The 20,348-nt window shown below is 38.2% G+C and overlaps 3 protein-coding genes across 3 annotated transcripts; 1 reads left to right on the forward strand and 2 right to left on the reverse strand.

The window, feature by feature from the left end:
- Positions 1–370: 370 nt before the first annotated feature.
- Positions 371–2,014, reverse strand: LOC111384913 (GDSL esterase/lipase At5g14450-like). The gene is made up of 5 exons (XM_023009260.1): positions 1,750–2,014; positions 1,439–1,648; positions 1,098–1,270; positions 736–1,009; positions 371–638 (listed from the first exon to the last, which is right to left on the reverse strand). The coding sequence occupies exons 1-5, from the start codon at positions 1,991–1,993 to the stop codon at positions 394–396; spliced, it is 1,146 nt and encodes a 381-aa protein (XP_022865028.1). The 5' UTR covers positions 1,994–2,014; the 3' UTR covers positions 371–393.
- A 3,108-nt stretch (positions 2,015–5,122) lies between these two features.
- LOC111384911 (SAGA-associated factor 29-like) lies at positions 5,123–9,355 on the forward strand. Its single transcript, XM_023009258.1, has 11 exons — positions 5,123–5,157; positions 5,238–5,256; positions 5,449–5,676; positions 5,980–6,125; positions 6,356–6,432; positions 6,860–6,969; positions 7,080–7,165; positions 7,344–7,397; positions 8,522–8,672; positions 8,804–8,817; positions 9,089–9,355. The coding sequence occupies exons 1-11, from the start codon at positions 5,123–5,125 to the stop codon at positions 9,189–9,191; spliced, it is 1,023 nt and encodes a 340-aa protein (XP_022865026.1). The 3' UTR covers positions 9,192–9,355.
- Positions 9,343–10,986, reverse strand: LOC111384910 (GDSL esterase/lipase At5g14450-like). The gene is made up of 5 exons (XM_023009256.1): positions 10,722–10,986; positions 10,411–10,620; positions 10,070–10,242; positions 9,708–9,981; positions 9,343–9,610 (listed from the first exon to the last, which is right to left on the reverse strand). The coding sequence occupies exons 1-5, from the start codon at positions 10,963–10,965 to the stop codon at positions 9,366–9,368; spliced, it is 1,146 nt and encodes a 381-aa protein (XP_022865024.1). The 5' UTR covers positions 10,966–10,986; the 3' UTR covers positions 9,343–9,365.
- Positions 10,987–20,348: the final 9,362 nt, after the last annotated feature.

The raw sequence follows: 20,348 nt of genomic DNA on the forward strand, positions 1-20,348 counted from the left end.
CCAAACATGCCGCCGATGAACTAATTGTGTAATATCTACTGAGAGTACACTTGGGAAATTCTAGTTGTGAAATTCTTTGGGTTGTCTAATTTATTCTTGAAATTTGGATTTAACAGTTATGTTTTGGAATTTGACGACGATGAGGAGGAAGGATGTTTGCCTCGACGGGAGGTACCATACCATAGGGTGGTTCCTCTTCCACAAGGACACCGCCAGTGAATCTGTCTTATCAAAATTCTGCATTTATTCAATGTTACGATGTTCGATACTTCAACTTGTTTTCATCTATTGTGGTTCACTTATTACAGATTTATCAGTTTATACGTCGTTTTAGAACTGGATGCTAGATAAATATTTTTGACACTATAGGTAAATTAGTTCAAGGATTCGCATTTACTTATGGCATGCTCTTTTGATGGAGATTGGTGGATCCGAAAAGGAGCCATTGACTATACGGTTTGCAATCCAATGATTTGCACCTTCAGAATAGTGCACACCATCCCAGCTGATGACTCTGGGAGGATTTGCACATGAACCAGCATAAACTTCACTACCATTTACAGTTCCTTTATTTCCACACCATACATCATAGCCAATTCCATGATAACCACAGCAGATTTTGAAGGGGTCTTCAAATCCTGAAATCAACAGGAAAAAGGTTTCTGGGCTCGTTAAAATCTCTCTATTATTACCATTTTTACCGACAAAGACCCATCCTGTAGGTACATTGATTACCTTGATTCTTCGTGTTGGAGATTAACTCATACTTCACGCTGTAGATGTCAACATAGATTATTGTGGCTTCAGAAAGCTCAATCCTCAGTTTGATAATCTCATCCTTGAGCTTTTTGTTGAGCCCTATGGCTACATTGTTTTGATTCTTGACACAGCCATTTTCGTCTAGATACCCAAGCATGGGGTCTAGGACTTTAGAAATGGTTACTGGTAAACAGCCAATTGGACCAGTATTGTGTATCCAGATTGTCCTTGCGCCTCTTTGATACAGATTCTGCAGCCAAATATATGCTCATCAAGATTATTCAATGATAAAAAATGGAGTGAGAAAGAGACGGAACGAAATTAGTATTGCTACTTACTCGGACTTGTGCTATGAACTGGCTTACTATTTTGGGTATGGCTGCTTGCTGAAGTTCAAAACTCAACTTTCGAATGCCAGCAGCAACATCATTTTGTCCTATATCGAGCGTAAAAAGAGCCTTTGAGAAATCCTCAGGCTTTGGTATCCTTTCTCTTTCGGACAATTCCTTGCCTTATAATCACAAAAAACTAACATTCATGTCAGAAGTTCAAGGAAACATTGGTTGAAATGTGTTTAGTATGTTGTACTAGACGAACGGGCTGGACATTTTAGTATTATCCATGCAGTGTTGTTTCATAGATACTGGATAATACTAAAATGGTTGAAATTTGGGGTGACCTTGATTGTAGAAATAAGCTGTTCTATCTTTAAACTGAGTGTAATGCTCCACTTGGATTTCAAGATTGAAAGGGCTGACCCCCGTCTCAAACCATGATTCGTTTGGTCTCATAATGGTTGCACCCCCTGTTGCAAAGTTTGCACCATGACTAAAATTGGTTCCAATAGAGTCCAGGTATGCACTCAAATATGGTAATCCCAGGTGTTCAGCTTCCTCACAACAAGAATTTCCAACACATCAAATTAGAACTAACAAAAATATTAAAAGTGAAAAAATGGTTCTTCATCTTCAAATTATATTTTTATCGTACCAATAAAGTCGATGATCAGACGGCCATCAGAGGCTCTTCCGGCTGGCCTATGAAAGTACGTCTCACCAGAAGGGGAGCCTGCCGGATAAAATGCTGCTGAAATACCGCCGGTGTCTGAATTTGAATCGCCAAAATTGTATATTGCAGGGTAATGACAATCGGCCATATTTTCATCAGCATTTGCTATTAAAAAAGTTGATAAAACTAAAATCGAAATTCTAAAAAATGATCTCAAGGACTCCATATTGTAATTATTTGTATTGCAGAAAACCTATGACTAACATCAAGTCTATATAGAGATTAGACAATTATTACTGCAATCTAGTAAGCTGACTATTGTTCTTAAAAGTCGGTGAAAAGAAGAGTGACATGTTTTCAATTTCAAACACGTCAACCACTAATTGATTATATTTTCATTATATAAATAATTCCATTTTGTTATGCGCATGCAGTTTTCAAAAAATTTATTATTAGGAAGACTATTCCCTTCCTATAATCAAATTCTCCATGCGATACCATTGAAAAAAATAAAATTAGTTTCTTTTTCCTAACTTTAATTGTGAAAATGAAACAATGGTTCCACTAAATAAGTTTGGTTTCATACTCATCGTTCACATTGAAAAAGTAATAATATCTCATCCATGGTGCCAGTCCATCGGCAACAAACCCTGCAATCATTAGCAATAGATATATGCTCTCGTTTAGATGAGTTGGTTCAACATGACATGACGAAATTTGTTAAATTCAAATCTCGTACTTGCATTTCTGGCCTTTGACGAAAAATATACGTAACTGAGGTGGGAGCATATAATATTTTTAACAGCTTAAGATTTTAGAAGAGACTGTTCGACATGGTTCAAAAAATATCTTAAACCTAATCAACTTATGTGAAATAATTAAACAAATCTGCAGTGGGTAGCACACAGTAGCAATCTATAATTCTAGAGCACAACTACAATATCCATTAAATCAAGTTTGATTGTTGGAGTCAAATCAAGATTCAAAATGTTGAGTTCAACCACACCACATTTAGCCCCTATTTGGTTTGGATTAAAAATTAGATTTTTAGTAGATTTTTATAAAAATTGATGAAATATGTGGTTGGAAAGTTGATAAAAATTGTTGATTTCATGAAATGTGTGGTTAAAAATAAATTTGACCTAGTTAAACTCGACTACCCTATTATTGTTTACCAATACTTTATCTTGGTGCATTGGGCTGGAGGACAATAGGCAGTATTATAGAGGAGTATTAACTAAACCTTCGTTGCTGCCTCATAATATGTAATATTAGGAGTTCCATATTTTAATTCTTAGGGGATAATTTGTTAAATCCATGCTTTCAAGACCACCTGTTTCATGGTCCATTTCTTAGTCTGATGCTTATGACTGTTGCAAAGTTTGCACCACTCATGTACATTAGCTCGTTTCACTAGGATCCTAGTTTTGAAATTTTTTGAGTATTCTAATTTATTTGTGAAATTTGGATTAACGGTTGTGTTTTGGAATTTCACAACAATGAGGAGGAAGGATTATCGCCTCAACAGAATTTTTTTTTTTAAACAAGAACTTTATTCAATCGTCCTCACTTATGGCAGAGGAATACCGTGGGGTCAAAATAACAAAGCAACAAAAGATCCAAACAAGCCATGTAGAACTAATCAACCCATCTAGTTACACACATCAACCTAACAATTATTGCCTAATATTTGGAAAACCAAGTTTCTCCGTACGAATAATACCTCTTAACTAATTTGGTATTTTATCTATGTGCATGTAAGTCATCGTGATACCATCCGCCCCTTGTCTGGCTAGAAAGTCTACGGCTCTGTTTGCTTCTCTATATTGGTGAGAAATGGTAAAACTGATTCCATCAAGTAATTTTAGTAACTCCTCCCAATAATCCCACAAATACCAAATCCTACATGAACTGTTTGTTAACCAGTTTACCACAACAGCTGAGTCACACTCAATTTCCACCTGTTGGAAGCCCATCTCTTTACATAGCTCTACACCAGTTATCACAGCACGCAACTCTGCTTCATTGTTACTTCCAAATCCGTATGGGGGCAGAGAAGCCAGCAATCATATTACCATGATGATCCCTGATAACTCCCCCACCTCCACAAGGTCCCGAATTACCAAGACTACTCCCATCAATATTAAGTTTTACCCAACCATCAGCAGGTTTCCTCCAAGAAACAAAGAGGGTTGGTTTACTCGTCTTCGAACTCATAAGCACCTCTAAGGCTTTGAGGAGTTCATTGTCTATTTTACTTAGTTTTGAGACTTTGACAATTTCTTCAGCTAAGAGGCGCAACCAAACCTTTATTTTAAACCATACCTCCTCCGCAGATTCTCGAATCTCTTCCATACGTGCCATACATCGCCGTCCCCATAGTTTCCATGTTATCAAGCTTGGTAATAGCCCAATTAGAATTCCACGTTGTGAGGCATTTTTTGCGCATGTGAACCATCTATGGACTCTTGTCCACCAAGATTGTGGCCCCATATAGTGCAGACCCAAGGCTAAAGATGCCCACTTCCAAACTGTCCTAGCAATATCCCCAGAGTTAAGTACATGATCAAGTGTTTCCACTTGTCCCTTCTCACAACAATCACAGCGTGAAGCTAGAGCAATTCCTGTTGATCTCACCTTAGTATCCACACTTAAGCAGCCAAACTTCGCCTTCCACATACAAACAGAAATTTTTTTGGGTAGAAATTTATGCCATATCCATTTCATCCAAGGAATCTCTGGACTCCTCACACTTACAATATCCCAGGCGCTTGAAATGGAGAATTCTCCATTATCGTTCGGCTTCTATATGATAATATCACTTCCTTCTTTTCTAGCACCAATGGCTTGTACAATTTCCTCTGCCTTTACCTCCCCCACTAGCTCTTGAAGATGGGCGAGATCCCAACCATCTTCAATCCAGCAATCTCTAACCTTCAGTCTTGGGTTGGTTACCTCCAAGGCCTGCTCATTTAATGGGCCACTAGCTAACCAGCGATCATACCAAAATGAAGCTGACCCATCTTTGATCTTCCATTTTGAATTTTCATACACCTCAGGTAGCACCTTTACGATTGATTTCCACAAGCTTGATCCACTGGTGTTAGAGTTGACCAAAAGGTGACCGTTCTTTACGTATTTGCTATGGATAAAACTGGACCACAAACTATTACTCGTCATAAGCCGCCATGCAAGTTTCATACGGAGGGATCGTTGAATTGTAACAAAATCCCGTACCCCAAGTCCACCCTCTATAGTTAGCATACATACTTTAGACCAAGCACGCCATTTCTTTTTCTGTTTACTGGATTGCTAAGAAGAATCAGGATTACTTTTAGGTGAATTTATAACATTTATGTCACTGTTCACCAACTGTATTGGGGACAATCTGTAACTGATTGCTTAGGCTTCTATTAAAAGTTATAATCTGATCGTATTAGGCTTTATTTGTGTTTGTTGAGCATTTCCAGGAGGTTTGTCAACATGGACGTGTGCATATGTTTCACATAGTAACTTTGTGTCAAATTAAGTATGAGTTGCAAATGCATCTACTTAACAACATTGGGAACCCATGTAACAATCAATTAAGAGGACTAATACAGAGGAGTGTAGCACCAGCATTTCTTATGGGCGTCTTTATGGAAAAATCGAAGATAAATTCTGTTGATTCTGGAATGACAGAGGATTCTATATCTTCTTCATAATGAGGATGCGGTTAAGGATTTACCCCTGAGGGTTCGAGGTCCGCTAGAGCCATTGCAAGCCAGAATCAATATTCAAGCTATGGGTCAATTCTGTAGCAGGAAATATGGTTTCTCAAGTGTTCGCTTATCTTACTCTAGGGTAGCACTCTACGGAAAGATGAGTGTTCTGTGCTCTAGTAAGGAATATGAACTTCTTCTCTATATGGTTTAATCATATAAGTTCAATTTTAATCTAGTTAGGAAATTAACACATAAATAACTATAGGCATTTTTGTATGAAATTTTAATTCTACATTTTTCTTTCTATTTTCTTCATTATATTAGGAACTTTGGATGCCATGACCGTCGTGTTTTTAAGAATATTTGATTGTAAAATTAGGGTTGTTATCTTGTCTGCTGCCACAACTGCGTTTTCTTATTCTTTCCCATTTGTGCAAGTGCTCAGACTGGACATAAATGTTACATATTTTCAGTAAATGACCATTCTTTCTCACTTCTTGTTCATTAGAGAGTTCCACATTGTTTGATATATTTTTTTTTTCCTTTGCTTGTCCATAAAGCTCCAGAGGTGGTCGAAAAACCTGGTGATAATTCCCTTTCGAGGCTTAAGATGTTATATACTCAAGCCAAAGAGCTATCGGAGAGTGAAGTAAAGTACGTTTGCTACATATTTTTTGGCATTCCCTTCAATTGTTCTATAGTTTGAACCCCTACTGCCAATTTAATGCTCAAGTTGGATAATCTTCTGAAGTTAGTCTCATTCTTGTTTGAAATTCCCTTGTGAAGGTTATTGCATCAAAGGTCTCTCAATTTTATAAAAATCATAATGACACGGATGGATACATATTTGTTCTGACATAAGATGTTTTTTTATTTAATTGCAGCATTTCCACTCAATTGTTAGGGCAACTAGATACGTTGATGCCTTCTGGAACTCCGGGGCAACACCGAAGAAGGATAGGTTTGTACCTGACAAGCAATCATTGTTCAACAGAAGTACTAGTGCTGTATTTAAGCTACAGAAAATTTTACTGCCGTTGTCCGTAAAATTGTGTTAGAAATTTGTTTATTGGTCATCCATTTACCTTTTTTTAATTTCTATCCCCGGCCTCTTTCTTCTATCCTCCTCCTCTGAAAGTGTATGCGTGGAGAAGAGTTTTAAATTTTAATTAAGACTGAAACTTAATGAAGGAAACAGAATGAGATGCATGTGAATTATCAGTCATAGCATGGACCACCTCTATTATTAATTATTGTTTTTAATTAGTTTAAAGTTGGGATCTAGACTTGAATGCAATTACATCTAAGTAAATATGCTACTGCTTAACTTACCTTTATGGTAGTTTCTTTACCGTAACTTTAATATAATTTTTATTTTGGATAAACAGCAGAAGGTGAGCAGAAAAAGAAGCGAATGAAGGCTGACTCTGACATCACGAGACCTTCTCCTTCTTTGCGGAATCTCCTAGATTCTCTTGCTAATTTGAAGGGTGAACAGGTAAGTTTTCAACTGCACGAGAGTATACTCCCTTTGAATCCACTTGCAGTGATAACATGCTAGTTTCTTTATTTTGGAGAGTTTTAATTTGACGCTTGTATATTTTTCAGGTAGCAGCAAGGGTTAGACAAGAGGAGGCTGAAAAAGAAGAATGGGTCATAGTTAAAGTGATCCATTTTGACAAGGAAACAAGAGTGTAAGCATGGTGATTTTATTAAATACCACCTCAGTTGATAAATATTTAGTTTCCTTATGAGAAAGAAATGGCTAATAACTCAGATGGTAAATAAGATGGAAATGAAAAGAACATGGAGATTAAACTTTGTTTTATTGAATGCATCTGATTTGAATCTGATGAATGCATCTCTTTATAGATTCGAAGTTCTAGATGAGGAACCTGGTGATGATGAAGAAAGTAGTGAGCAGAAGTATGTGTTTCCTTATCCTTATCTATTAAACAACATCTACTTTATTAATTTTTTTTACTGTGTTATATTGTGTAAACTTTACAAGTGTTTGTCAGTCGGGATATTTGTGCTGATTCTACGTCAATTTAGGAATTCGTTTTTGAGCTTCGTGTTCAAATCTACAAAAGTATGTTTCTTCTAATCTTTCTTTTTCATTTTTGTCTCACTAAAGAAGGCAATGCTTTCAATTTTGACATGGCAATGCATGCTTGGAACACTTCACATCCAATTTGAACTATAAAAGTTTTTATTTCTGGTGATAATTAAAAGTGACTTGCTGTGTGTGACAATTGTGCTTGCTGACTATTGCTGCATGACTCAAGTGGTAGTTTCACTATTATGATTACATAGTTTAAAAAAGGTTTCACAATAGCTGAGCCTAAGGTATATCTATTGGCTGTCACTAAGCCCTTTGATTTGGATTGAAGTCAAATTAAAATTTCTAGTCAAAGTCAAAAATTAATTTAACCACACATTTCATGGGATCCACAACTTTTCAACCACACGTATCATCAACTTTTATTAAAATCTACTAAATATTTGATTTTAATCCACATTAAACAGGGGCTAAGTAAATAATTTCATCGATAATTGTTTGCTAGACATATCTATTCCTTAAATTATTGCCTTGTGTGTTTTTGTTTCAAAATTCCTGTCCATCTTTCAGAGGCCAAATCCCAACGAAGTCACCTAATTACTTGTTTACTAATTTCTCTGCCATAAATTTCTATTATTAGGAAAGAGAATGAAATGAAAAGATTTTTCTGGCTTATTTGGACAGGTTCAGAGTGTTGCATCCATCTCCTTTAATTTCCTTTGTATTTTATAATTTATCATTCAGTTAGCTTTGCCAATCAAGCATCTAATTTCCATTCGCTTCCTAACATTTTGTAATATGTAATATTTGGAATTCCAAATTTTAATTATTACATGATTATTTGTCACTTCATGGCTTGTTAGACTACCTGTTTTTCATGGTCCATTTCTTAGTCTGATGCTTTTGACAATCCTTCTGTCTAATGTATTATATTCTTCCAATTGATTAATATTGTCTTTTCCTCTTGTGTTCTCTATATTGCTTTCAGACAGTACAAGTTACCCATGTCACATATCATACCTTTTCCTAAGCGGACTGATCTCACAAATGCTCAAGAATTTCCTCCGGGAAAACATGTTTTGGCAGTCTATCCGGGAACCACTGCTCTGTATAAGGCAACTGTAGTCCAAACCCGTAAGGTATATAATACTAATTACTTTGTGCATAAACATAAATCGAAGTGAAACTTAATAGCTCATTAATCCAAGTGAAACTAACCGTTTTCTGCATATGCATGTAATGCAATGTTCCCGATTTTGCCAATGTCTAGAAGAAGACTGATGAGTAAGTAGCATTACCTCTAATTTTTTATTTTGCTAGAATTTTTAATTATCTATTTACAAGTGGTGCATATTTGGTACTATTACTGGACATGATGAACAAGATTTGCACATTTTTTTGTTCTTTTTAATATCGTCCAATGTTATGTAATCCAACGTCCAAACATGCCGCCGATGAACTAATTGTGTAATATCTACTGAGAGTACACTTGGGAAATTCTAGTTGTGAAATTCTTTGGGTTGTCTAATTTATTCTTGAAATTTGGATTTAACAGTTATGTTTTGGAATTTGACGACGATGAGGAGGAAGGATGTTTGCCTCGACGGGAGGTACCATACCATAGGGTGGTTCCTCTTCCACAAGGACACCGCCAGTGAATCTGTCTTATCAAAATTCTGCATTTATTCAATGTTACGATGTTCGATACTTCAACTTGTTTTCATCTATTGTGGTTCACTTATTACAGATTTATCAGTTTATACGTCGTTTTAGAACTGGATGCTAGATAAATATTTTTGACACTATAGGTAAATTAGTTCAAGGATTCGCATTTACTTATGGCATGCTCTTTTGATGGAGATTGGTGGATCCGAAAAGGAGCCATTGACTATACGGTTTGCAATCCAATGATTTGCACCTTCAGAATAGTGCACACCATCCCAGCTGATGACTCTGGGAGGATTTGCACATGAACCAGCATAAACTTCACTACCATTTACAGTTCCTTTATTTCCACACCATACATCATAGCCAATTCCATGATAACCACAGCAGATTTTGAAGGGGTCTTCAAATCCTGAAATCAACAGGAAAAAGGTTTCTGGGCTCGTTAAAATCTCTCTATTATTACCATTTTTACCGACAAAGACCCATCCTGTAGGTACATTGATTACCTTGATTCTTCGTGTTGGAGATTAACTCATACTTCACGCTGTAGATGTCAACATAGATTATTGTGGCTTCAGAAAGCTCAATCCTCAGTTTGATAATCTCATCCTTGAGCTTTTTGTTGAGCCCTATGGCTACATTGTTTTGATTCTTGACACAGCCATTTTCGTCTAGATACCCAAGCATGGGGTCTAGGACTTTAGAAATGGTTACTGGTAAACAGCCAATTGGACCAGTATTGTGTATCCAGATTGTCCTTGCGCCTCTTTGATACAGATTCTGCAGCCAAATATATGCTCATCAAGATTATTCAATGATAAAAAATGGAGTGAGAAAGAGACGGAACGAAATTAGTATTGCTACTTACTCGGACTTGTGCTATGAACTGGCTTACTATTTTGGGTATGGCTGCTTGCTGAAGTTCAAAACTCAACTTTCGAATGCCAGCAGCAACATCATTTTGTCCTATATCGAGCGTAAAAAGAGCCTTTGAGAAATCCTCAGGCTTTGGTATCCTTTCTCTTTCGGACAATTCCTTGCCTTATAATCACAAAAAACTAACATTCATGTCAGAAGTTCAAGGAAACATTGGTTGAAATGTGTTTAGTATGTTGTACTAGACGAACGGGCTGGACATTTTAGTATTATCCATGCAGTGTTGTTTCATAGATACTGGATAATACTAAAATGGTTGAAATTTGGGGTGACCTTGATTGTAGAAATAAGCTGTTCTATCTTTAAACTGAGTGTAATGCTCCACTTGGATTTCAAGATTGAAAGGGCTGACCCCCGTCTCAAACCATGATTCGTTTGGTCTCATAATGGTTGCACCCCCTGTTGCAAAGTTTGCACCATGACTAAAATTGGTTCCAATAGAGTCCAGGTATGCACTCAAATATGGTAATCCCAGGTGTTCAGCTTCCTCACAACAAGAATTTCCAACACATCAAATTAGAACTAACAAAAATATTAAAAGTGAAAAAATGGTTCTTCATCTTCAAATTATATTTTTATCGTACCAATAAAGTCGATGATCAGACGGCCATCAGAGGCTCTTCCGGCTGGCCTATGAAAGTACGTCTCACCAGAAGGGGAGCCTGCCGGATAAAATGCTGCTGAAATACCGCCGGTGTCTGAATTTGAATCGCCAAAATTGTATATTGCAGGGTAATGACAATCGGCCATATTTTCATCAGCATTTGCTATTAAAAAAGTTGATAAAACTAAAATCGAAATTCTAAAAAATGATCTCAAGGACTCCATATTGTAATTATTTGTATTGCAGAAAACCTATGACTAACATCAAGTCTATATAGAGATTAGACAATTATTACTGCAATCTAGTAAGCTGACTATTGTTCTTAAAAGTCGGTGAAAAGAAGAGTGACATGTTTTCAATTTCAAACACGTCAACCACTAATTGATTATATTTTCAATATATAAATAATTCCATTTTGTTATGCGCATGCAGTTTTCAAAAAATTTATTATTAGGAAGACTATTCCCTTCCTATAATCAAATTCTCCATGCGATACCATTGAAAAAAATAAAATTAGTTTCTTTTTCCTAACTTTAATTGTGAAAATGAAACAATGGTTCCACTAAATAAGTTTGGTTTCATACTCATCGTTCACATTGAAAAAGTAATAATATCTCATCCATGGTGCCAGTCCATCGGCAACAAACCCTGCAATCATTAGCAATAGATATATGCTCTCGTTTAGATGAGTTGGTTCAACATGACATGACGAAATTTGTTAAATTCAAATCTCGTACTTGCATTTCTGGCCTTTGACGAAAAATATACGTAACTGAGGTGGGAGCATATAATATTTTTAACAGCTTAAGATTTTAGAAGAGACTGTTCGACATGGTTCAAAAAATATCTTAAACCTAATCAACTTATGTGAAATAATTAAACAAATCTGCAGTGGGTAGCACACAGTAGCAATCTATAATTCTAGAGCACAACTACAATATCCATTAAATCAAGTTTGATTGTTGGAGTCAAATCAAGATTCAAAATGTTGAGTTCAACCACACCACATTTAGCCCCTATTTGGTTTGGATTAAAAATTAGATTTTTAGTAGATTTTTATAAAAATTGATGAAATATGTGGTTGGAAAGTTGATAAAAATTGTTGATTTCATGAAATGTGTGGTTAAAAATAAATTTGACCTAGTTAAACTCGACTACCCTATTATTGTTTACCAATACTTTATCTTGGTGCATTGGGCTGGAGGACAATAGGCAGTATTATAGAGGAGTATTAACTAAACCTTCGTTGCTGCCTCATAATATGTAATATTAGGAGTTCCATATTTTAATTCTTAGGGGATAATTTGTTAAATCCATGCTTTCAAGACCACCTGTTTCATGGTCCATTTCTTAGTCTGATGCTTATGACTGTTGCAAAGTTTGCACCACTCATGTACATTAGCTCGTTTCACTAGGATCCTAGTTTTGAAATTTTTTGAGTATTCTAATTTATTTGTGAAATTTGGATTAACGGTTGTGTTTTGGAATTTCACAACAATGAGGAGGAAGGATTATCGCCTCAACAGAATTTTTTTTTTTAAACAAGAACTTTATTCAATCGTCCTCACTTATGGCAGAGGAATACCGTGGGGTCAAAATAACAAAGCAACAAAAGATCCAAACAAGCCATGTAGAACTAATCAACCCATCTAGTTACACACATCAACCTAACAATTATTGCCTAATATTTGGAAAACCAAGTTTCTCCGTACGAATAATACCTCTTAACTAATTTGGTATTTTATCTATGTGCATGTAAGTCATCGTGATACCATCCGCCCCTTGTCTGGCTAGAAAGTCTACGGCTCTGTTTGCTTCTCTATATTGGTGAGAAATGGTAAAACTGATTCCATCAAGTAATTTTAGTAACTCCTCCCAATAATCCCACAAATACCAAATCCTACATGAACTGTTTGTTAACCAGTTTACCACAACAGCTGAGTCACACTCAATTTCCACCTGTTGGAAGCCCATCTCTTTACATAGCTCTACACCAGTTATCACAGCACGCAACTCTGCTTCATTGTTACTTCCAAATCCGTATGGGGGCAGAGAAGCCAGCAATCATATTACCATGATGATCCCTGATAACTCCCCCACCTCCACAAGGTCCCGAATTACCAAGACTACTCCCATCAATATTAAGTTTTACCCAACCATCAGCAGGTTTCCTCCAAGAAACAAAGAGGGTTGGTTTACTCGTCTTCGAACTCATAAGCACCTCTAAGGCTTTGAGGAGTTCATTGTCTATTTTACTTAGTTTTGAGACTTTGACAATTTCTTCAGCTAAGAGGCGCAACCAAACCTTTATTTTAAACCATACCTCCTCCGCAGATTCTCGAATCTCTTCCATACGTGCCTTACATCGCCGTCCCCATAGTTTCCATGTTATCAAGCTTGGTAATAGCCCAATTAGAATTCCACGTTGTGAGGCATTTTTTGCGCATGTGAACCATCTACGGACTCTTGTCCACCAAGATTGTGGCCCCATATAGTGCAGACCCAAGGCTAAAGATGCCCACTTCCAAACTGTCGTAGCAATATCCCCAAAGTTAAGTACATGATCAAGTGTTTCCACTTGTCCCTTCTCACAACAATCACAGCGTGAAGCTAGAGCAATTCCTGTTGATCTCACCTTAGTATCCACACTTAAGCAGCCAAACTTCGCCTTCCACATACAAACAGAAATTTTTTTGGGTAGAAATTTATGCCATATCCATTTCATCCAAGGAATCTCTGAACTCTTCACCCTTAAAATATCCCAGGCGCTTGAAGTGGAGAATTCTCCATTATCGTTCACCTTCCATATGATAATATCACATCCTTCTTTTCTGGCACCAATGGTTTGTACAATTTCCTCTGCCTTTATCCCCTACTAGCGCTTGAAGATGGGTGAGATCCCAACCATCTTCAATCTAGCAGTCTCTAACCTTCAGTCTTGGGTTGGTTACCTCCAAGACCTGCTCATTTAATGGGCCACTAGCTAACCAGCGATCATACCAAAATGAAGCTGACCCATCTTTGATCTTCCATTTTGAATTTTCATACACCTCAGGTAGCACCTTTACGGTTGATTTCCACAAGCTTGATCCACTGGTGTTAGAGTTGACCAAAAGGTGATCGTTCTTTACGTATTTGCTATGGATAAAACTGGACCACAAACTATTACTCGTCATAAGTCGCCATGCAAGTTTCATATGGAGGGATCTTTGAATTGTAACAAAATCCCGTACCCCAAGTCCATCCTCTATAGTTGGCATACATACTTTAGACCAAGCACGCCAATTCTTTTTCTGTTTACCATTACTCTCACCCCAGAAAAAAGTAGATAATAAGGAGTTTATGTTGTTGAGAGTTATCTTCGGAACATTTACCATCGCTAATAAATGTATTGCCATACATGCCAGAACATGTCGGATTAAAATAAGTCGACCTCCTTGAGATAGTAGTCTCATTTTCCAGCCTGCTATTTTGGTTCGAATTTTGGCTACCAAAGTCTCCAAATGCCTAGCTGTAAGATGACCAGAGGTGATGGGCACCCCTAAGTAGACCACTGGGAACTGCCCTTCAGTAAAACCAGTATGTCGAAGCAAGTTCCTCTTTCTTTTGTAGCTAATCCTTCTTGAAAAGAAAATAGCCGATTTCTCAGTATTGATCAATTGCCCCGACCACTTTTCATATGTATTCAGTGTCTTCATGAGCATTTTTATAGATTTACTACCTCCATTCACGAACACTACTACATCGTGGACATATAGTAGATGGGAGACCAAAGGGGCCCCAACAGGGTGATAGAACCTCCCAATGCTGCCATCTTCAAACCTCTTGCGTAAAAGACGTGTTAAAACCTCTTCCATAATGATGAACAAATAAGGAGACAAAGGATCGCCTTGTGGGAGCCCTCTGCTAGATTGGAAGAAACCTTATAAGTTCCATTCATCATAATTGAAAACCAAGGAGTTGTAACACACTGAGATACCAAGTTACAAAACCTTCTAGAGAAGCCAAAGCCTTCAAGCACTCACAGTAAAAACCTCCAATCTACTCGGTCTTAAGCCTTTGTCATGTCGATTTTTAGCATAACATTGCCACCTATGGTTTTCCTGTTTAAAGAATGGACCATTTCCTGTGTAAGCGTGATGTTCTCAAAAATACTTCTATCCGGGATGAACACTCCTTGTTCAGGAGATACAATCTTTGGGAGCACCCGTGTCAAACGTTTGACAAGGATCTTTGAAAAAGCTTTGTAGACCACTGAACATAGGCTAATGGGTCTGAACTTATCAAAACTCCGAGGTTGGTCTACTTTCGGAATTAAGACAATGAATAAAGAGGTGTAGAATCTGGGTAGTGGACTGCCCTTGAAAAATTTTCTCGCTGCCTCCACCATGTCATCTTTCACTAAGTCCCAGCACGAAATATAAAACCAGATCCAAATCCATCAGGTCCGGGGCTGCTTTCTGTTGGTATAGAAAAGATTGCATCCTTCACCTCTTCTTCTGTTGGTTCCACGCATAAAAGATCGTTATCCTCTGCTGACACAACTGCTGAAAGTATGGAAGCCAGATGTCCTTGTTCACTTGTCCCATTCTCGCGCAAGGTTTGTTCAAAATATTTAACAGCACCATTATGAACCTCTTCTGGCGAAGCTAACACTATCCCATCAGATAGTCGCATAGAAGAGATATGTGAAGACTTTCTCCGTTGATTAACCACTGCATGAAAAAATTTCGAGTTTTGGTCTCCTTCAACCAGCCATTTCTTCTTTGCTTTTTGTGCCAATCTGGTTTCTTCCCTTTTCTCCCAAAGTTGTAGCTCCGCCTTTGTATCAAGGAATTCCGCCTCTAAATTTGGGTCAAAACCACTTTGCCACTGATTATCCAGCAACTCAACTCTCTCTTCCAGTTCTTTAATATGGTGAGTAACATATCCAAAAATTTGTTTGTTCCAGATTCGCAACGCAAGCTTAGCTTTTTTCAGTTTAGCTGCCAACTTCCAAAGTCCCACCCTATTTTCTGGTTCTTTCCAAATTACCATAACCATCTGATTGAATGTATCATGCGTACTCCACATATTCTGGAATCTAAAAGGAGATGGACCATACCTCAAGAATGCCTTGCTAAAGTGAATTAACATGGGGCAATGATTAGAGCTTTTCCTTGCTAGGAACTCCATTTCACAGAAATTATGTTCATTCAAGAGAACCGAGTTCACCATCACCCTATCTAACTTAGCCCACATCATTGCTTGACCACTTCGACCATTGCACCAAGACATACATCTACCATGTGCACTCATCTCCACAAGGCCACAATTGTTAAGGCAATCATTAAATTCTCCCATTGGCGATAGAGGTCTAGGTTGACCCCCAATTCTTTCTCCATCCTCACGAATAATGTTAAAATCGCCTGCCACTATTCATGGGTATTCATCCGTTTCAGTGTTCTCCAAGTTCCTCTAAAGTTCCCTACGATCATTTTGATTGCATTTTGCATAAAAAAAAGTGGCTAAGAATTTCTTTTGTTCATAACACAACCATCCTATCACCATTTGATCAGACATATCAACCATAGCAAACTCATATTGATGATTCCAAATCACCCAATTTTGCCTCCCACAGCTTCATTCGAATAGAAGTTATCGAAGCCTAGGGAGTATGCCACTCTTTGTAACTGACTTTCATCCATGAATGGTTCTGAAAGCACAAGAACATGAACCTTATGTTTTCTAACTAAACTCAGTAATCTCCTTCTAGATGTGTGTATTCCTCGTACATTCCAAACTAAATTTGTCTCCATCATAAGTTCAGTTTGGAGGGGCGATTAACAACTCTTTGCGATGTCCTCACTGCCTTTGTCTCTAGCTTTTTTGATAAGTTCACCTCCATGTCCGAATTATAGCCTTGCTCCTTTCTCAGTTTCCTCAATGCTATATCCTCTTCTCCGTCCGAAAGTGACACCGGTAAAGTAGGGGCTTCAATATTCACGGAGTCTTTTGACTGTGGTTTAATTCTATTTTCTAATTCCAGTACCTCTGACACCAGTGCAGCATGGCCATCCATCAGTAACTTTGACTCCCTTAGTTTCATCCCCACTTCCTCTGCAAGAATCCGTGTGACCACCTCAGCCTCCAAAATCGGATTAGAGTGTTGTATGGTGTCTCCTGGGTCAGTCTTTGAGCCTTTAATATTCATCACTTCACTGTCCTTTTCAATTATATGTTCATTACCAGAGTTATTCTCTATACCAACATATTTTCCATTCATTTCATTATTTAGGTCACACTCAGTATCAAATTCCAGCCTCTTCTGAATTGGATCAATCAAGCAATCTTCTAGATTATCCACTTCTTGTCGTATTTCACCTTCATCCTTGTCATCGTGATCAATTTTCTCCAGGTTACTCACATCAGTTCCCCTTGTTTTTTATACCTCTACAGTAGCCAAAGTGTCAACATTATTCCCGTGATGATCCAGCATATCATTTGTCTTCTTAGTGCTTGCTTCTATATGGGGATTGTTTTGCTTTATTCGCCAGAATTCTCTTCTTGTTACTTGTTTCACAACAATGGCAGTCCTCCCCTTATGTATTTCTCCTGTCCGACAAACGATAGCCGTGTGGCCTTGTCGAGAACATTTAGAACAGTAAAACCCCTGTCTTTCATATCTCGCCTCCTGCCATAGCTTTGTTGAGGCCATGACAATTGGGAACCCTTGTACAGGCTCCTCGTTAAGGTCTACTTCCACACAAATACGTGCCCCTGTCGCCCTAGATCGGTTTATAGTAGCATTGTCTGTTCCAAGATATCGACCGAACCTCGTGGCAAAGATCCGTAGGCAGTCGATGCGGTTCAAGTGTAGAGGAAGTCCTGGGAGAAAGATCCATTGCAGTGCGAGCGACGACGCCTTCTCAAGGTTGAATTCTTTGGTCCACCGGAATAAGTGGAAAGAGCAGCCTGCCAAAGTTTTTCCTTCTCTCGCCCAACTATGGATAAAATCCTTCTCATTTTGCATCTGAATCAGGACATGGAAACAATCCATAAAACTCATCATAGGTATCTTAGTTAAGCCCCAAGTTTTGATAATAGTCGTACGAATAAGATTGATTGAGGGACATGACCGGAGGAACTTCAAAACCAAGGTAAATCGGAAGTCTTCAGCCGCCTTCGACATCTCATGTTCTAAAAATATGAAACCTTTCTCACCACCAATTTCTGTGGGAAACCTTAGGGAAAGGTTGAAGGATGTAAAGGATTTTTGTTTTTGGATGGCTTGAGCATATGACATGGGACCTGGATCACTCCTTGCAATGGTCCCCATCGATGTGGTCGCCACCAGAGGGGCATCGACCGCCGCCATGGAGGCAGATCCCCAAGTCGTCGAACCCTAGAACGTAAAAGGAAGATTAGCGTAAATTTTGGAGAAGGAAGGAAAGAGGATACACACCCTCACTTATTGGTCAGATTCATTCGCCTCAACAGTTGGTACCATTCCATAGGGTGGTTCCTCTTCCACAAGGAAATCGCTAGTGAATCGGTCTGTATCTAAAGTTTGTATGTATTCCTTGTTGTGATGATCGATGCGTCAACTTGTTTTCAAGTATTTTGGTTTGCGTATCACAGATTTATATGTAGTTTTCAGAAGTAAATGATGGTTCAAAACTGGATTACAGATAGTTTTATTTACTGTTAATAGGTAAAGTAGTTCAAGGATCCCCATTTGCCTTTGGCAAGATCTTTTGATGGAGATTAGTGGATCCGATAACGAACCATTGACTATACGGTTTGCACCACAATGATTTGCTGCTTCAGAATTGTGTGCACTCCATACATTATACCAAATTCCATGATGACTGTTGACCCCAAAAAGTGCGCCAACAGATGCCGGTCCCATCCGCGCTTGCGTGGGCAAATGGCCAACACGCTAAGACACGTGAACGGTCTAAAACGTGTGGTTCAAAGGGCGTGAGAGTAGCCCAGCGATGCGGGACGGTGACGTTCGGAATCCGGCGGGTTGTTCGTAATCCGATTGTTCAATAATTACCAACCGGTGTTCATAAATGTATATGTAAATGTGTATAAACTCGATTTGTGTATTGCAAGTAAAATGAGAGAGAGTTGAGTAAATGTAGTTCTTTGCATTAGCCTTTTGATATTACACAAGGAAAGTATTTATAGTAGTACATATGAAATGGGAGCCCTTGGATGAAGTGGCACGTGGCCTCATCTCTTTAGTTCAAACATCTTTTCCTAGGTATGGGGCTTGACTTGCTAGCTTGCGGCGCATTTATTGCTTGTGTAGGGCCTCCATGCTAGTGACAAGACTTGACCTTTATGCTTATGACAAACGTTCCATCAATCATTCGAATAGGATCTGTGCAGGCGATCTCTTGGGAGAAGTGACCATGGATGATGTTTCCTTGTGGTTCAGAGGCTCGCGCATCAGCTTCGGGGCTTTGGCCATTTGTCATGATACTTCCACTTGAGGGCCTCAGCTGCTCTCAATAGGTTCCAGTAGCCTGGCTTCGATTCGTAGGCCTCGGTCAATGGGCCTCGGACAAAAAGGAGCCTCGACAGATAGACTTCGACTCAAAGCAGTTCGGATGTAGCCCACCTCGGCATGTGTGCCACCTCGGCAAGAATGCCACGTGGATCGCCATGAGTGGGCCATTGTCCCAGGTAGGTTGGCCAAGTGTGACAACACGCAACAATGACCACAGCAGATTTTGAAGGGGTCCTCAAATCTTGAAATGAACATGAAAAAATTTCTGTGTTCGTTAAAATCTCTCCATTTGTTCCCACTTTTACCGAGAAATACTATAAACATAACCTAGATTCTTCGCATTGGAGATTAACTCATACTTCGCTGTTCATATCTGTAAGTATAATGTCCTAGGTCCAATCAACTTTGGACATAAATACTTTTATATATAATTAATGCAATTAAATGGTAGATCTATTATTTAATTAATAGACAATTAAATAAATAATAGAGTCCGTAGATTCAAATATTTGTAATTTGTTAATCACAAGGAGTTGTGATTGTGAGATACAAATTACATCTGATTGAATCTTAAATCATCCATGGTCGTAAGTAATAACGAGATACGGATATCGTTATTACGGATAGACCATCACGTGTGGCATTTCTTACTTGTGAAGTAAGTAGCTGATCTCACAAGTTAAAGTGTGGTGACACTTAAATGAACACGTGGATGTTTGTTATAGAACAAAACATTGGAGACCCGTCGAGAGATTCCACATGGATAACTATCTGAGTGTCGGTGGTTAATCTCTAACGTTCGGTAGTGAAATTGGTCATTTGACTTGAGGTCGTCATGGTACCTTATATGAGGACAGTCATACTTTGGCGGTGTTGGATGTTGCTCTGAAAAGGGCCGCTAATACGACATCGTTCGGGTACGTCAATAATCGTATGAAGGTTGTGATTGATCAATAAAGGATTCGTCACTCTTAGATAGTAGGAGATTATGATCTGCGTTTCATTCAATTAAGTCAATGATGAAATCCTTGGCCAAGGTGTACTCATAAGTCGAAAAGGAGTTTTCGATTTATATTGACTTAATAGTTGAGTGAAAGATATGATCGA

This window comes from Olea europaea, unplaced genomic scaffold, assembly GCF_002742605.1.
Source record: "Olea europaea var. sylvestris unplaced genomic scaffold, O_europaea_v1 scaffold3045, whole genome shotgun sequence".
Classification (NCBI taxonomy): domain Eukaryota; kingdom Viridiplantae; phylum Streptophyta; class Magnoliopsida; order Lamiales; family Oleaceae; genus Olea; species Olea europaea.

What these genes read in the sequence shown, in the direction of transcription:
- LOC111384913 (XM_023009260.1), bottom strand. Translation starts at nt 1,993, where the DNA reads ATGGAGTCCTTGAGATCATTTTTTAGAATTTCGATTTTAGTTTTATCA. An exon ending in TCTGATCATCGACTTTATTG is followed by an intron (nt 1,649 to 1,749) that starts GTACGATAAAAA and finishes GTTGTGAGGAAG; the next exon opens with CTGAACACCTGGGATTACCA. An exon ending in AGTTCATAGCACAAGTCCGA is followed by an intron (nt 1,010 to 1,097) that starts GTAAGTAGCAAT and finishes ATTTGGCTGCAG; the next exon opens with AATCTGTATCAAAGAGGCGC.
- LOC111384911 (XM_023009258.1), top strand. Translation starts at nt 5,123, where the DNA reads ATGTCACTGTTCACCAACTGTATTGGGGACAATCT. An exon ending in CTATCGGAGAGTGAAGTAAA is followed by an intron (nt 6,126 to 6,355) that starts GTACGTTTGCTA and finishes ATTTAATTGCAG; the next exon opens with CATTTCCACTCAATTGTTAG. An exon ending in GAAGAAAGTAGTGAGCAGAA is followed by an intron (nt 7,398 to 8,521) that starts GTATGTGTTTCC and finishes TATTGCTTTCAG; the next exon opens with ACAGTACAAGTTACCCATGT.
- LOC111384910 (XM_023009256.1), bottom strand. Translation starts at nt 10,965, where the DNA reads ATGGAGTCCTTGAGATCATTTTTTAGAATTTCGATTTTAGTTTTATCA. An exon ending in AGTTCATAGCACAAGTCCGA is followed by an intron (nt 9,982 to 10,069) that starts GTAAGTAGCAAT and finishes ATTTGGCTGCAG; the next exon opens with AATCTGTATCAAAGAGGCGC. An exon ending in CTCCAACACGAAGAATCAAG is followed by an intron (nt 9,611 to 9,707) that starts GTAATCAATGTA and finishes TGTTGATTTCAG; the next exon opens with GATTTGAAGACCCCTTCAAA.